We start from the raw sequence: 16175 nt of genomic DNA, 5'->3' as shown, positions 1-16175 counted from the left end.
TGGAACCCGCGTCAGCTCAGGTGAGGGGGCCGGGCCTGCTCGGGGCTGGCTCAGCCCCCGCCATCGCGGTGCGTGGCTGTCCCAGCGCGGTGCGTGGCTGCCTGCTCCGAGCGGCTGCGGGGCCCCCCGGGAGGCGGTGGCAGCGGCGGTGACCCGGAACTGCGGGGCGGGGCGGGAGCCGTGCGGGGCGGGCGCGGTGCCGCCGGGGGAGCCATGCCGCCGCCCAAGGACGTGGTGAAGATCGCCATCCAGATGGTGGGAGCCATCCCGCAGCTCATCGAGCTCCAGCAGGTACCGCCCGTCACCCCCCGAACCGAACCTCCCTCCCTTTCCCTCCGGCCGCCCCCCTCCCTCACCCGCCTCAAACCCGGGCTCACGGCCGCTCCCTCGGTTGCAGACCAAGCCCCTCGCCTCGGTGCTCAAGGACGTCTGCGATGCGTGAGTATCGCCCCTGTCGCGACAGCCCGACACCGGGGTCCCTGTGGCCGTGCGGCTCCGGTACCGGTTCTGTCCCCGCGGCTCCGATCCCGGTTCTGTGCCCGCAGGTGGAGTCTGCCCAACGCGGAGCGCTACGCCCTGCAGTACGCGGACGGGCGGCAGACATACATCACCGAGGCGGTGAGAGCCCTGTCCTGCCCCCCGCCCTGCCCCCGGGACCCCCCCGGAACCCCCCCGGGCTCATCGGCTCCTTTCTCCTTACAGAACCGCAGGGAGATTAAGAACGGGAGCATTTTACGGCTGGCCACCTCCCCGGTACTTCCCTCTGTCCCCTCGTCTCCTCCTGCCGGGATGTCCCCCTGCACATGTGGTGCTCCAAGCCCTTTGCCTCGCTTGGTGACTTCTGCTTCGTGACAGACCCCGCAGAAGTAACATGGGGAGGAGACCTGTCTCAGCCTTCCTGCTCCCTTGGCAGAGCCTGGGGGAGTTTGAAGAGAAACTAAATCACCTTGAGATGCTTTGGAGACGCGGGCCAACTCATCAAGCAGCCTTAGCACTGTGCCAGCTTGATCTCCTTCCTCAGCTCCTCCCTGTCTCTGCTCTGATGGCTCTGTCTCCTTCACCTCTAGCCTCAGCCTCCTTCCAAAACTTGTGCTTAAGCTCTTCCAGCCTTCTCCAAGCTTCTTGCTGTCTTTAGATGAGCCCCTTTGGCTTGATTCTTTCCTTCTTGGTAGGACCAAGAAGCAGAGCAGTTATACAACGGGATTCAGAGCAACAATTCAGATGTGAAGACTGACTCACTGAAGAAGCTTGCAAGCCTCTCCCAGGATGTCACCTTTGCTCAGGAGTTCATCAGCAGGAATGGCTTGAAGCAAATCTTCTGGATTGTGGAAGAGGGGAACACGTGAGTATCAGGAGGGGACTTCCCTTGAGGCTCTTGACTTTTCTTCTCCCTTGCCAGTGCTGCCTGAGCTCCAGGTTGGCTGTTGGGGTGGACTCTGCTCATGATCACTGTGCTGTGGCACAAAGGGTGGTGGCAGGGCACTTGGCTCTGTAGGTTCCTGGCCATGTCCCTGCACACTGGCAGCTGGGGGAAGGTCCCCAGAGGTTCCTGGTCCTGACTCCTTCCAGCCCCTTCACTGGGTTCTCTGCTGCCCCTTGGGTTTTGCTGCCAAGAACATCCTGGCCTCTGCTGCTGCTCATTCCTGCCACCCCAGATAATCCCTCTGCCTGTGGTTTTCTCTGTCAGAGGTCTGCAGGCAGCTCAGGAAGCCCCTGGTTGTCAAAGTGGTGCCTGCCTGACTTGTTCAGGATGTGGTGGGCTATCTCCACAGAGCTCCTATCACACAGAGACTGTGGAGCCTAAAGCCAGGCAGTGTTTCCTTGAAGCAGGGGTAGGGATCTGGGGTGGCTTGGCTTTCCCCAGGGTTTGTCTGCTGTGATCTTTGTAACACAGCTTTCCAGAAGCTTTTGAACTTCCCCTGCCTCCCCTTCCTGGGATGACAGCTTCAGTGTGAGTTCTTACCCCATGGTCTCTCTCTTTCCTTTCTTCTGCTCACTGCTCTCTGCTTCTCCAGCTGTATCTGACAGACCCACCACCATCCAACTCTCCTCCCTTGTCTTCTGGCAGTGACTGAGGTGCCTGGAGCCACCCTCACTGCTTTTGATCATCTGTCCCTCCAGGACAGGGGAGATGCTGGCTCACACCCTGAAGGCCTTCATGGAGCTGATGGAACATGATTTTGTTTCCTGGGAGACTCTTAGCCCAACCTTCATCAAGAAGGTAAGTGACTCCTGCGGGCTCCACGGCCCCTGCACCTTGCATTCTGTGTTGTCCTTGTCACCCAGGCCCAGCCTGCTGTTGACAGATGGTTTTGTGTCTTGCAGATAGTGAGTTATGTCAATCTGAATGTGGTGGATACATCTGTCCAGCAGCTCTCCTTGTCTGTCTTGGAGAACATGGTGCCTACCAGTCGCCTCCTCTTTGAGTTAGTCAAGAAGGAGGTGACACTGGATCGTCTTCTCACCCACCTGCAGGTGTAAGTGCAGACCCAGAGTCCCCTTTTGTCCCCTCCCCAAAGATGGAGGGATGAGGTGATGGAGGGGATTTCTCCGGGTCTTGCTGGCTATCCCTGGCACAAGGTTGTATTTATTGTCCCTTGCTGAACAAGCTGTGGGAGATCAGCCTTTCCTGATCTGGGGACTTCCCTGATCTGACCAGGGACTGTCCCTGGGAACCATCCCATTTCCTGGTCAGATTTGCTTTGGTACCTGGTTCTCCAGCTGCCCTGCTGGGGCTGTTTTGCTGGGGTGGGCTCTCCCTTCCCTTTCCCAAGGTATTGAGCGGTTGTCCCTTCCCTGCAGCTCAGGGTGGTGGTCCTGTTCTTCACTCCCCCCTCTTCCTCACACCTCTGCATCTCTTCGGTTGGGAGGGATCTTTTTCTAGAAAATAGAGGCTTGTGCCCAGGGCTCCCAACAGGCAGGGGTCTGCTGCTTGCCCTGGGTTTTCCTGCAGCTCCAAGTGCTGCACCCATGGGTGCCTGCAGAGCAGTACCTGATCCATCGGTGGGTGCTCTGTGGCCATCATCTCCCTGAGTCCTGTTGTCAGCAGCTGCTTGCCCATGTCTGCCTTCCCCAGCTCTAAGCAGTGGGGGCCATCAGGGGTGGGGGAGAGGTCCCTGGGATGGCTCAGTCTCCCCATCCTCCTTTGTCCCCTCCTGCAGGACCAACTCCCAGCTGCAGCTGAAGGCCATGGCCCTGCTCATCGCGCTGCTGCTGGCAGCAACCGGTGCTGAGCGGCGGGTAAGGGGCAGGAGTGGGGGGACAGCAGGGTGGGGACATGGCAGATCCACAGTGTCCCTCTCATGGGGGTGCTCTGCTGGGAGGCCCCTGCTGGCTCAGAGCCCTTGGAATAGTTCTGGGGAGATGCAAGATCTCAAGTGACAGAAGTGTCACATCTGGTGGGCCCTGACAGTCCAGAGCCAGCAGCTGGCACATCTGGACCATCATGGCTGGGCTCCCCCTGTGATGGGTTCTTGGGCAGCTTGTAGTGTTTGTGATGTCTGGGGCTGTCAGAGGTGCCTGGAGATGTTTCCAGTCAGTGTCCTCCCTCTGCCTCTTCTTGACTGCCACAACCTGTACTGGCAGCCTGCTGGGACAGAATCTCTTGGAGCACCCATGGGGTGGGCCAGGGCAGGTCTCCTGCTTTCCAGTGTCACTCCTGAGGCTTCTGGTTCCTTTCTGTCCTCACAGGGCTTGTGGCCCAAAGCCAGCCATAGCAGGGGTGGGAGGCTGCAGAGGGAACACAGGCTTTTTTTGAGAAAGAGAAGTGTGTGGAGCTGAGGAGTCTCCCTGCCTCTCCCCTTCTTAGGACATGATGGACTACCTGAGGGAGAAGAACATCAGGCAATTCATCCACAAGGTGAGGAGCTGGGTTCCTCCAGGGTCTGCTCTGTGCTTCCTTCTCTGTCCTCCCTCCCCAGCCTCGGGTGACTGTCCCTGGCCATCTTGCCTGAATCCCTCACACCCCTTCCTTGATGCCTCCTCTGGGTGCTGCTGTGCTGGCACCCACATTCCCAGGGTTGCAGCTCTGGCTGCCTGTGGCTCTCCCACTGTGAGAGGATCTGCTGCCTGCTTCCTGCTGCCTGCTTCCTAATTCCCCTCGGAGCAGCCGGACCTGCTGGGCCCTGGTCCTGGAGGAACCCTGAGCAGCAGCCTCGTGGGGGGGGGGACACCTTCTCACTTGTGGTGTCCTGCAGAACATCATCCACAGCTCGGAGCCCCTGGGGGATGAGATGGCTCATTACCTCTACGTGCTGCAGTCCCTCAGCCTCAACCTCTGCGAGCACCGCATGAGGAGCTCCATGGATCCCTACTCACAGGTCTGGAAGTGAGCTCCCCCCAGCCTCTTCCACAGTGGAAGCAGAGACTGGTGAAAAGTCCTCCTTTGGGTGAATCCAGCGGATTGTTTTGGTGTGTCCTGTAGCTCAGTGGCACTCTCCCTGCAGGAGCAGCGGGAGCTCCTCCAGTCCCTGCGCCAAAACGCCTTCGAGCCCGAGCCCGAGGCTCCCGCCAGCACCTTCAGCACCGAGCGCCGCCGGTCCCTCTGTGCCAAGGAATTCCGCAAGCTGGGATTCATGGTGTGTCCCCCTCCGCCTCCCCTCCAGCCCCACGCCGGCTCCAACAGCCCCTTCTGTAGGCTCCCCTGGTGTCCCTCTGGTGTGGCACCTCCCTGCTGCTCCCTGGAGCTGCTGGGACTCGAGGCAAACCCCATGGCTGCACCAGGAGGGCTCTGCTGCTGGAGAGGAAAGCAGCAGTTGTGAGACTGCATCCCTTTGTGTCCTCCTAGAACAACAGCAACCCAGCAGAGGACCTGCGCCGTGCCCCCCCAGGGCTGCTTGCCCTCGACAACATGGTGTATTTCTCCAGGAACACCCCCAGTGCCTACACCCGGGTGAGTGCTCCCTCCCAGAGAAACCCTGGCTGAGAGGTGCTGGTTGATCTCCACCCCTTTCTCCTCTCCACCCCTTTCTCCTCTCCACCCCTTTCTCCTCTCCACCCCTTTCTCCTCTCCACCCCTTTCTCCTCTCCACCCCGTTCTTCTCTCCATCCCTTTCTCCTCTCCATCCTTTTCTCCTCTCCATCCCTTTCTGCTCTCCATCCCTTTCTGCTCTCCACCCCTTTCTTCTCTCCACCCCTTTCTCCTCTCCATTCATTTCTTCTCTCCATCCCTTCATCCCTTTCTCCTCTCCACCCTTGGCCAGCCCCAAGCAAGGATGTCACCTTTGGGTGGGTGTCCTCCTGTTGCTCTGTTTCAGATGGAGCCAGGTCCTCCCTGTGGGGTAGGAGCAGCCCTTTGAGTTGGGTGGCACTGAAGGGTCCCCATAGTTTTTTTTTTGTGGTTTTGCTCCCATTTTTGTTCACCAGGATGGCTTAACCTGGGGGGACACCTCGACTAGGAAGCTCAGAAGGAGCATGGGGTGTGTGAGCTCGTGTGACACAAGGCAATTTCTGTCTTCTCCAGTTTGTCCTTGAGAACAGCAGCCGGGAGGACAAACACGAATGTCCCTTTGCTCGATGCAGCATCCAGCTCACCCTGATCCTCTGTGAGATCCTGCACATAGGAGAGCCATGTATGTGTGTCCCTGTCCCTGTCCCTGTCCCTGTCCTTGCCTGCTGGCTGGCAGGGGTGGGAGCAAGCTGCCAGTGGACATGTGGGGCCACCAGGCTCTGCATAGCATGGAGAGGAGGAGGAGGGAGGGCTGGGAAGTGTCCAGGTTCTCCTGGTCACTGAAAGAAGCTCTGGAAAAACTGGGGAGTCTGGCATCATCTGTTCTTCTCACCACAGGCTCGGAAACAGCTCAGGCCTTTTACCCTATGTTCTTCGGGCAGGATCATTTCTTTGAAGAGCTCTTCTGCATCTGCATCCAGCTGGTGAACAAGACCTGGAAGGAGATGCGTGCCACTCAGGAGGATTTTGACAAGGTGCGAGGGGACACCGGAGGTGATGGGCAGGAGCCCTGGTAACAAACCCAGGAGCTCTGGGGGTGACGTCCTGGGCTCCACAGGTGCTGCAGGTGGTGCGGGAGCAGATCACCAGGACCTTGTCCCTCAAACCCACCTCCCTCGAGCTCTTCAAGACCCGGGTGAACGCGCTGAACTACAGCGAGATCCTGAAGCTGCGGCAGACGGAGCGGCTGCACCAGGAGGAGACGCTGGCCCTGCCCGTGCTGTGAGTGGGCTGAGGGCAGAGAATGGCTGCGGGGGACCTGCCGTGGGGCCGGGGACAGTCAGCAGGAGTGGCCATGCTCCCCTTCTGCTCCCTCTCCTCCCAGGGAGCTGCGCGAGAGGCTGAAGCCGGAGCTGCTGGAGCTGATCCGCCAGCAGCGGCTGCTGCACCTCTGCCAGGGCACCCTCTTCCGCAAGATCAGCAGCCGCCGCAGGCAGGGTGAGTGCCAGCCCCGGGCAGCTGTCCCAGGATTGTCCCCACGTCCCCTGCCACCAGGGAAGTCGGAGTTAATCAGTGGGGAGCAGTATGTAGGGCTCCCTGAATGGGATAACCCATCAGCGTGGGACCGCCTGTGGGGTGTGCAGGGCCTGCGGGGTGTGCGGGGTGTGTGGGGTGTGCAGGGCCTGTGAGGTGTGTGGGGTGTGTGGAGTGTGTGGGGTGTGTGGGGTGTGCAGGGCCTGTGAGGTGTGTGGGGTGTGCAGGGTGTGCGGGGTGTGCGGGGTGTGTGGGGTGTGTGGAGTGTGTGGGGTGTGCGGGGTGTGTGGGGTATGCAGGGGGTGTGCGGGGTGTGTGGGGTGTGTGGAGTGTGTGGGGTTTGTAGGGTGCGTGGGGTGTGCAGGGTGTGTGGGGTTTGTAGGGTGCATGGGGTGTGCGGGGTGTGGGGGGTGTGTGGGGTACGCAGGGGGTGTGCGGGGTGTGAGGGGTGTGCGGGGTGTGTGGGGTATGCAGGGGGTGTGTGGGGTGTGTGGGGTATGCAGGGGGTGTGTGGGGTGTGCGGGGTGTGTGGGGTGTGTGGGGTGTGCGGGGTGTGTGGGGTGTGTGGGGTGTAGGGGGTGTGCGGGGTGTGCAGGGTGCATGGGGTGTGCGGGGTTTGTGGCTCCATCCCCCACTCAGCTGAGTGTCTCTCGATGGCCTCTCTGCTCAGACAAGCTCTGGTACTGCCGCCTGTCACCTAACCACAAGGTGTTGCACTATGGGGACGTGGAGGAGGGGGTGTGCTCTCCCCCCATCGAGAGCCTGCCAGAGAAAAGTAGGTGATGGGCAGAAAGAAGAGGGTGGGAAGGAGGGCACCCTCTGCCCACCCCACCTGTGATGTGCTGGAGGTGCCTCAGGGTGGCACCTGGGGGAGAGGAGAGGAAGCACTGACAGCTCCCCCACTGCCCCCCAGTTCCTGTGGCAGACATGAAGATGCTGCTGGTGGGGAAGGAGTGTCCACACACAAAGGAAAAGAGCTCTGGGAAGCAGAACAAGGTCAGGACCAGCTCCCTCCCCACCTGCTGATGGGTTTTGGGTGGATGGTGGCAGGGTGGATGGTGTCAGGTTTTTGACACGGCTTGAGCCTGGAGACCTGGGTGTTCTGGGGAGCAGAGGAGGAGGCTGGGGGGCAACTCCCGCTTAGAACCTCAGCGGGTCCAGCTTAGAAGCTGGCTCTGCCTGTGCTGTCCCCACAGGATGTGCTGGAGCTGGCCTTCTCCATGGTGTATGACATGGAGGAATACTGCCTCAACTTCATTGCCCCCACCCGCTACGAGGTGAGCCCTGAGGGTCCCCCGAGGTGACACTGCTGCTGGATGTCCCTGCCCAGGGGACTCGTGTATGTCCCTGGGATGGGAGCCACGGGGGTGAGACAGGGGAGGGTCTCTGGTTGCCCAGAGCTGGGGACAGAGATGCCCAGGCTCCCTTTCCCCAGTTCTGCCTCTGGACGGATGGGCTGAACGTGCTCCTGGGCAAGGAGATGACGAGCGAGCGGACGCAGACGGACCTCGATGTCCTCCTCTCCATGGAGCTCAAGCTACGGCTCCTGGACCTGGAGCGCATCAGCATCCCAGACACCCCCCCTCCCGTCCCCAAACCCCCCAGCAACTTGAACTTCTGCTACGACTTCAGCCACGCAGAGCAGTGAGCTCCTCCCTGTGTCCAGTCCCCCCCATTCAGCCCCCAAAATCAAGTCCCTTCCTCCAGGCTCTGTCCCCCATCTCCTGCCCGAAGGGACGAGCCCTGGGTGCTGCCTGCACCTTGCCCATCCCTGGGCATCCAGGGCATCCCTGTCCCCTCTTCCCTGCCTGTGTCCCTGCCTTCCTGTGCCCAGGGCTGAGCCACAGTGTGCCAGGCTCCTGTTTGAGGGGCGGGGGGGTCACCTGGATGCTTTGTCCCTCTGCCACAGACAGGTGGGACAAGAGCCAGCCTGGCACCTCAGTGCTTTGGGCAGAGGGGGCAAGGCTGTGGGCAGGAGTACAGGCAGCACTGGGGCAGCTGGAGAGAGGGCAGCACTCCAAAGGTACGGATCCACACTGCCTGGCTCTCCCCACCAGTGGGGGTGATCCTAACTGGACAAGAAAGGGGTCAGAAAAAGGATAAAATGCTCCTTTCGTAAGAATGAATCCCCTCGGCTTGGTGAGCGGGTGCCATCTCCAAAATGTGCCTGTCCAGCACTGGAATGTTTTCCCACTGTGCCATGTGCACTCCCACTCCTGGAATGGGGGTGTTTAGGGTAGATCCCCCCCCTCTCCCAGCACCATTTGTTGGGTTGGGGCTCGCTGTCCCCATGCCTGGTGCCAGGGAGGGGGGGGTTCTGTCCTCACTGCCTGGTTCATGCCAGTTCTGGTGCCTTCCCCCAGGCTGCATGGATCCTTGCACACTTCAGCCATGCTGCTGCACTACTGCACCACCACAAGCTACCTCCTCCCTGCTCCCCCCAGCCCCCTGCCCCACTCCCCCTCATGTCTGTGTCCTCTCCCTAGGGTGCTGGGGCAGCAGCCACAGGGCGCCGGCGCTCCCACTGTGCCTCTTCCTCCCACCTGCTGGGACAATAAAACACTCGTGGAGAACTTGGGGCTGTGTCCTTTTCTGTAGCTTTTGGGGGGGGGGGGGAGGGAAGGGGGACAAAGCAGGCAAGACCGGGCTGGTCCTGCTCTGTGAGAGTTGTGGCACAGGGCTGGAAAAAGCCTGGAGGAAATGTTCATCAGGATGCTCATGTTGCTGGTGCTGAGGAGCAGCAGAGTCACTGCCACCTCCCAGGAAGGTGGCCATGGGGCTACAGCCACTGCTGTCCCCACCCCGGGAAGGTTTGGGAGCTCTGTGAGTGCTTTCTCTTAACAGGTTGGGCAGGGGGCTGCCCCTGCCTCTGGGGCTTCCAGCTTGGAAAGCAGTGTCCTGGCCCTGGAGAGGCTGAGATGAGGAAAGGTGAGGCTGGCAAAGGGTCTCTGCAGCCCCCCCAGCTCTCAGCCACCTCCCAGGAGCCAGCCTGGTGGGTTAATGGTTGGACTTGATGGTCTTAAAGGTCTTTTCCAGCCCAAATGAGTCTATGAAGCAAGAGCCCTGCAGCTCCCTTGTCTTTGGGACAGGCTCTCCATGGACATATTGATCCTGTGAGAGTAGAATCAAGACTCAATATTCTGGAAAACTATTAAGCAAGTGCAGCACTGGATGCACAGGGGATCACTGCTCCTAACGTGCACGCTGATATTAGTTGTTTACATTGGTTTTACACAGGTGTGTGATAAAAGTGTTATTTTCCTATAAATTATTAACATATTCATACCTTTCCTGAGAACTAGGCTGCCAGCCTTTTCCACATGTGCATTACAGTCCCCAGGTGGTCTTGGTGCTCGTTCCTTCATCATCTTTGTCGCTGTGTCCTTCAGATCACCTGCAGCATTTGTTGCCTTTTCTGGCAGCCTACAACCCCCTGATGAGTTTTGCTCAGTTTTGGCATTTCTGCAGACTTCAGCTACCTTGAGACACCCCAAAATCCACTCTCAGAGATAAGTTTTCCATAGTAACTCCATTACCCCCTACCCCCCTGCCATACACCTCCCTGCCCGTGCCAATCAGCTAAACTTCCACGGGACTCCCTCAAACTATTGCTTATAAATTTCCACCATTTCCTTAAAACCACTGCACATCTATTGCTTTGAACTACTACTTTATGTGTGTCTAACTACAGCTTCACAGGGGACACTGCTGGGGTCGAGGGCTGGGGGTGACCTCCGGGCAGCCCCGGGGATGTGATGGGCACGGGTGGGCTCTGGCACCCCAGACCCAGGGACCACACCGTGGGGTTGGGGTAAAAACCTCAGGGTCCCCTGGGGCCGGGAACGGGGCCGAGGGGACCCCCGTGGGGGGGGGGGCTGGGGACCGGAGGAGACCCCGGGGAAACCCTCAGACGGGGAGGGGGGTCGGAGGATCAGGGTGGCTCTGGGACGCGAACCGGCAGGAACCCACGGCCCGGTGAGAGGTCCGGGACAGCCCCGCAGCCCGGTGTCCCCTTCCCCGGCCCCACGCAGACCCGCTCGGCCGTGCCCCGGTCCCGGTCCCGCCTTTCCGGGTCCGGTGGGTGCCGGAAGCGGAGCGCGGAGCCGGCGCGGCCATGGCGGTGAGTGGGAGCGGGGCTGGGGGCGCGGGGGTCCCAGGGCCCGGGACCGGGCGGGTCAGGCCGGGCCTCTGACCGTCTGTCTCGGCTCCGCAGCCCAAGGGGAAGGCGGGCACCAAGGGCAAGAAGCAGATCTTCGAGGAGAACCGGGAGACGCTTCGCTTCTACCTCCGCATCATCCTGGGGGCCTCCGTGAGTGCGGGTGGAGGGGGCTGGGGGAGGGTCCGGGCTCCGGGGTGGGGTCTGACAGCCCCGCCGTGCTCTCTCCGCAGGCCGTGTACGCCGTGGTCAACCTGGTGATCTTCTACCCCACTGCCTCTGCCTGGACGTGGGTGAGTGCCCGGCAGCCGCTCCTGCCCCGTTCCCGGTGGCGGCCGCTGCTCCGCCGGGGCTCTCCCAGCTGCCGCCTCTTCCCTCCCTCCCTGCAGCTCGCCTTCGCCTTCAGCTCCGTCATCTACGGCACCAGCTACCGCTCCATGACCTCCATGGCCAAGCCGTCTTTCACAGACGATGGCAGCCTTGCCGACGGGGGAATCGACCTGAATATGGAGCAAGGGATGGCAGAGTGAGTGTCCTCACCCGCACGAGTCCAGGTGAGCAGGACCTGCTGCTGCCTGAGCGTGCACGCAGAGCCCACCCAGCCCCAAAACCCCCAAAACCTGCACAGCCCCCAGAGCCCCCAAAGCCCACACTGCCCACACAGCCCCCAAAGCCCCCAAAACCTGCACAGCACCCAAAACCCCCAAAGCCCACACAGCCCCTAAAGCCCCCAGAGCCCCCAAAACCTGCACAGCACCCAAAACCCCCAAAGCCCACACAGCCCCCAAAACCACCAAAGCTCACACACCCCCCAGAGCCCCCAAAGCCCACACAGCCCCCAAAAGCCCTGAAGCCCCCAGAACCCCCAAAGCCCCCAAACCCTCAAAGCCCATGCAGCCCCCAAAACCCACACAGCCCCCAGAGTCCCCAAAACCTCCAGAGCCCACACAGCCCCCAAAGCCTGAGCCTCAGTTCTCCCCACACTCCAGCCAAGGGGAGCTGGAAGTTTGTAGCCATTTTTGCCAAGAATGTACCAAAACTGCCCTGGTTTTCTGAAGGCTTGTCCCAGCTTGTGAGCTGCCACCTGGGTCTGTCAGCCTGGAAGAGTCCCTGTCCTTAGGGCTGAGATCCCAAGTCATTCAGGGGTAGCAGCCCACAGCCATGTTCCATGGATAGATGGCACTGACACTGTGCACGTTTCTCTGACACACAGAGATGGAAGTTTTCGTTTGAAACCAGCACTGCAGGGAGTGCTTGACAGAGAAGGGCACTGACTGCAAACTGGCTATGTCCTGAACTGTTCCACGTCCTAAGAAACCTCCCAACTCTCCCAGCCAGCTCCTCTTCCCTCCTCAGCCTTTTCTGCCTCCTGTGCTCCTGCATCCCTCTCACCTCTCTGCAGACAGTGCCCAATGTTTCCCTGTCCAGTGTTCTTGGCAGGGCTGTAGCTCTCTTTTTGAACACACACCAGTAATTACTGCAAAGCGATTTTAAATGAAGAGACAGCAGCTCTGAAACAGTACAAATATCTCCTAGATTGATGTGTTTTCCAACAGTGAGTCACAAACTATTTACAGAAAGCTGCCTGGCAGCAGCCATCACCTCAGGCTTTGTTTTCTGCCCTCCCTGCCTGCAGCCTCCATCAGTTGTTTCAGCTTTGGTGTGGGGATATTTGGTGTGTGCTCACACCTGGGGCATTTGGCCCCCTCCCTCCCATGCCCTTGGCCTCCAATTTACCTCTGTCCTTCATGTGCTGCCAGGATTTTGAAAAGAAAAAAAAACAACCCAACAAACAGTGGGGCCTGGTGTCAGGCAGAGCCCTTTGCATCTCGTCAAATTCTTTTGTGCTGGAAGGACCCTGAATTCTTGCATACATTTTTATTGTTCTTAAGAGAAGTTTTACTTCTGCAGCCAGCAGAGGCCTGGGGATGTTGCCACCAGGCAGACTGAGCTGTCTGCAGGGAATGAGCTCTCATCTTGGGTGCTTGTTGGTGGGGTGACACATTTTCTGTGTGCAGAGTGACTCAGATGTGTGGTGTGAGAGACTTGGCCAAGGGACCAGGAAGAGAGGGAGTTATTTTTGCTGTGGTTTGTGAGCTGGGTGCTACAGACCCTCCTTATCCTTTAACTGAGTTCTTTCTCCTGCTGGTCAGCTGAGTGTGTTTTTCTCCCATTTTACATTGGTTTTGCTGTCCTGCATAGAAGTATAAAATATTTTGGATGCCATTTTTATCAAACACAACACTGGACAGTCCAGGAAGGAAAATACAGGAGTTGGATGTTATCTGGGGTATCCTCTTAAGCTGTAGGATATGTGTGGGGCACCAAGGCAGAGTGGGTGCCCTGATAGGTACACATGTGTGACAGTGCTTTTGGGGGAGATGGGTGACAGGAGTGAGTACAGGGATCCCCTTCCCTGCTCTGAAAAGGTGATGGCTGTGGTTGCAGGAACAATACTTCCCTTAGTTCTGGCACTCTGAGGTCTTTCTGCCTGAGCAATACCCTGCTGGGGTGGGTTTTATGACAGTGAAGTTAACTGATGCTTGTCTGACTGTGTAAAGCAGGGAGGAGGTGAGCTGCCACAACAAAACCTGCAGAGCTTACCTCTGTCCCAGAGCCTGTGCAGAGCCCCCAGCCCCCCCAGTCTCAGCAGTTTAACCCTGCTGGTAGGTGAACACAATGTATCCGTGAACTCTTGGTGCCTCTTCCCTTTGTCAGGCCCTAAATTCCCACTTTGGGGCTGGGGAAACCACTCCAGGCATTTGGAAAGCCAGGAATGTTTTCCTGCCTCTCAGCTGAGCTGTGCCACAGCCTCTTCCTGTGCTCTCTTGGAGCAGCTTCTGGGATGCTGTGGATCTGACAGTGTTTCTCTTGTGCTGTCTGAGACTGGCAAGGGAGGTTTGGTGTTTTTTGGGGTTGAGGAAGGTTGATCTTGCAGGTCTGTGGGAGAGCTGGGTTCGGGGAGGGGTTCTGCCATCCCCTCTCCGATGTGTCAGGTTTCTGGACCTCTTTGTGCCCTCAGGGATCTGCTGATGGTGGATTTTGCAGTGGCTTGTGCTGCTGGAGGTGTCCCAGAGCAAACCAGTTGTTTCTGCTCACTTTGCTGCGTGTTGCCCACAATGAGATGAGCTCTTTCATTCTCATCACCTCTGCTGCTGTTTGCTTGATTCCATTCAAGATTCTTACTCCAGCAGATGGTGGTTTAATGGGAGTGAAGGAGCTGGCATTCTTCTAACCCATCTTACTTGTGGCTGGTGCTGAAAACCCAATTCCTGTTTAGCTCTCCTGTGTGTCAGGTCCCACTGCTGAGGGTGGTGGCTGAGGTGGGGACAGCTCGTGTCCCCTCCGTGGCTGCTCTCAGCTCTGCCTCAGGCTGGTGTGGGAAGCCCCCAGAGCAGGAGAAGCTGGAGAGGGAACTGTCTGTAGCTGTAGCTCTGCTTGTAGGTGATGTTGTGCACATCTTTGGGGCACCTCCCCAGCCCACTGGTGATCCTGAGTGTGTCAGGGGCTGTTCCTGTGTCACCTGTGTCACCCCGGTGGGTGTTGGCTGCTGTCACAGGCTGTGAGGGCAGTGGTTTGGCTGCCAGTTTCCACCCCCCACCCTCCCATTCCTCAGATCTCTCACTCTCCCTTTTCAGAGTGATCCTCAATCAGATCTGTTTCAGTTTTTTCTCTGCTCTGATTTCTTCTGTGTCACCTGATGTGCATGGTGCAGCAGGGACAGCCCCCTGGCTGGGGTCACTCCCTGTGCTGGGGTGTCCAGTGTGGGCTGGAAGAGAGGGATAATGGTTTGCTTTTCTTCCCTCAGGCATCTCAAGGATGTGATCCTGCTGACAGCCATGGTCCAAGTGCTGAGCTGCTTCTCACTCTATGTCTGGTACTTCTGGCTCCTGGTAAGGCCCTGTGGTTTTCCTTGTTGCTTTATGTTTTCCCTGTCTTTGTCTTCAGGACTGAGGACATTATTATATATCCATTTTATTGCAGTGTCCTATTTCAGGCCAGAACTGTTTTCTGATAACTTAAAAAAAATTTCCTGTCAAATCTTTTAAAATGGTGCTGTACAAGGGAGACAAGTGCTGATTCCTCTGGGTCAAACACACTAAAAACAGGCTGGCCATGTCCTTTCTTTCTCTCAGGTCCAGTGAAAGGGCAACAGGAATCACAAGGCACATCAAAACCATCTGTGCACAGAGCCTTTTTGTGATGGTGGCAAACACACTGTGCTGCTGCTGCTTTGGTTTCCTCAGTCATTCCCCATCAGGGATTGAGGCTGGGAACTGCTGGACACTGTGGCTTGGCAGATCCAATGCTCCAGGCTTTGATTTCTCCCTAGCACACTTTCTGCTCCTGAAACATTGGCCATGTGCCTCTGGCTAAAACTGCTGTTGCAAAAGGACAAAAAACCCCTCCAGTTAGTTGAAATAAAAAAATCCCAAAGTTGCTTTGGCTGTATCCCAATGAAGACGTGTAAAGCAGTACAGGGAGTGTAGACCACCATCTCCTTTTGGATGGTTTTAGCTGGCCTGGCAGAGGGCAGCCTGAACTGTGCCCTGCAGACCATCCAGATCACGTTTGTTCTGAGCAGTGTGGGTGTTTTTTTCTGAAGGAGGGAGAGGCAGAATGTCCAGGCAGTGGGATCTTCCTGAGCAGTTCAGTCCTGATGCTGAGATTTCCACAGATGGAGCCCTAGTGCTGCATACGTATGCACGTTCCTAATCCATATGATCAGGGCATTTTTTGCCCTAATCCAGGGTGTTTTTTTCTGGCTGCCTGGCACTGCCCATCCTGTGCTCACCCTGTCCCAGCTCACAGCCATGCTCCAGCTCCATCAGCTCCCCGGGTAGCACTGCCCCTACCAGAGCTGTCCCCAGAGGGACTGAGTTTTGTGCCACTTGTGTTCTGCAGGCTCCAGGACGTGCTCTCTACCTCCTGTGGGTGAACATCCTGGGGCCCTGGTTTACAGCTGAGGCTTCCCCTGCCAGTCAGGAACCAAACGAGAAGAAGCAACGCCGACAGGAACGCCGGCAGATGAAACGCTTCTAGGCCTGCCTGGGGAGACAGGTCCATGCCATCTCTCACCTCCATGCTGTTGTTTCATCAGGGATGCAAGTGAAACCAACCCAGAAGCATTGCAGTAGCTGTGTTACCCTCTGTTGTTGCTGCTCTTCCCCCCCAAAGGCCGCAAGAGACTCCCCTTGGTTGGACTTGAGTGCCTTGCTCCTGGGGATGAGGAGGGGGGTGATGCTGGGATGGCTGCAAAAAAAAAACCCCTTTTTAAAGCAGCACTGTTGCTGTGTTCCAGGCTGGGGATTACAACGTTGGAGGAAACAGTACATTAAAAGAGCAGAGCCTGCCTGACCGTGCTGCTGTGTGTTGGTGCAGGGGGAGCTGGTAAAAAGGCCATTCTTGGAGACCTGGGCCCAGAGGGAAGCTAAATCCTCCCCAAGACAAATGGTCTCAGCCCTTCCCATGCTTGCTGGGTGCATCTGTGCCCCTTGGCAAGGCCTGCAGCCAAACCTCCAGCTCCTGAGTTTGTGCCTGAGCTCTCTGTGGGCACAAATTGGCCTCTGCTCCTCCTGTGGGAGCTCTGTGGGATGA

At 58.2% G+C, this 16175-nt stretch overlaps 2 protein-coding genes across 5 annotated transcripts; both read left to right on the top strand.

Annotated features, from left to right (window-relative positions):
* The first annotated feature begins 15 nt into the window (after nucleotides 1-15).
* ELMO3 (engulfment and cell motility 3) lies at nucleotides 16-8994 on the top strand. Of its 4 annotated transcripts, XM_071757235.1 has the most exons (20): nucleotides 19-291; nucleotides 398-438; nucleotides 546-618; nucleotides 703-753; nucleotides 1173-1342; nucleotides 2122-2221; nucleotides 2326-2477; nucleotides 3162-3240; nucleotides 3809-3859; nucleotides 4197-4319; nucleotides 4446-4577; nucleotides 4787-4891; nucleotides 5462-5570; nucleotides 5786-5922; nucleotides 6006-6169; nucleotides 6273-6385; nucleotides 7092-7196; nucleotides 7335-7417; nucleotides 7618-7698; nucleotides 7857-8994. In XM_071757235.1, exons 1-20 carry the CDS (start codon nucleotides 214-216, stop codon nucleotides 8067-8069), a joined length of 2160 nt encoding a protein of 719 aa, XP_071613336.1. In that variant the 5' UTR covers nucleotides 19-213; the 3' UTR covers nucleotides 8070-8994. The 4 variants fall into 4 exon arrangements, with proteins under 4 accessions (XP_071613337.1, XP_071613336.1, XP_071613338.1 ...); XM_071757236.1 differs by lacking the exon at nucleotides 703-753 and having other exon boundaries at nucleotides 16-291; XM_071757237.1 differs by lacking the exons at nucleotides 19-291; nucleotides 398-438; nucleotides 546-618; ... (2 more) ...; nucleotides 2122-2221; nucleotides 2326-2477 and adding an exon at nucleotides 2717-3003.
* Nucleotides 8995-10412: 1418 nt separating this feature from the next.
* TMEM208 (transmembrane protein 208) lies at nucleotides 10413-15935 on the top strand. Its single transcript, XM_071757252.1, has 6 exons — nucleotides 10413-10541; nucleotides 10635-10730; nucleotides 10811-10870; nucleotides 10967-11103; nucleotides 14386-14470; nucleotides 15483-15935. Exons 1-6 carry the CDS (start codon nucleotides 10536-10538, stop codon nucleotides 15618-15620), a joined length of 522 nt encoding a protein of 173 aa, XP_071613353.1. The 5' UTR covers nucleotides 10413-10535; the 3' UTR covers nucleotides 15621-15935.
* Nucleotides 15936-16175: the final 240 nt, after the last annotated feature.

This window comes from Heliangelus exortis, chromosome 13 (genome assembly GCF_036169615.1).
Source record: "Heliangelus exortis chromosome 13, bHelExo1.hap1, whole genome shotgun sequence".
NCBI classification, from domain to species: Eukaryota; Metazoa; Chordata; class Aves; order Apodiformes; family Trochilidae; genus Heliangelus; species Heliangelus exortis.
This window is presented reverse-complemented; position numbering and strand designations above follow the sequence as displayed.

What these genes read in the sequence shown, in the direction of transcription:
- TMEM208 (XM_071757252.1), top strand. An exon ending in GCATCATCCTGGGGGCCTCC is followed by an intron (nt 10,731 to 10,810) that starts GTGAGTGCGGGT and finishes CTCTCTCCGCAG; the next exon opens with GCCGTGTACGCCGTGGTCAA. An exon ending in TCTGGTACTTCTGGCTCCTG is followed by an intron (nt 14,471 to 15,482) that starts GTAAGGCCCTGT and finishes TGTGTTCTGCAG; the next exon opens with GCTCCAGGACGTGCTCTCTA.
- ELMO3 (XM_071757235.1), top strand. Translation starts at nt 214, where the DNA reads ATGCCGCCGCCCAAGGACGTGGTGAAGATCGCCATCCAGATGGTGGGA. An exon ending in TCAGGCAATTCATCCACAAG is followed by an intron (nt 3,860 to 4,196) that starts GTGAGGAGCTGG and finishes GGTGTCCTGCAG; the next exon opens with AACATCATCCACAGCTCGGA. An exon ending in CAGCAGCCGCCGCAGGCAGG is followed by an intron (nt 6,386 to 7,091) that starts GTGAGTGCCAGC and finishes CTCTCTGCTCAG; the next exon opens with ACAAGCTCTGGTACTGCCGC.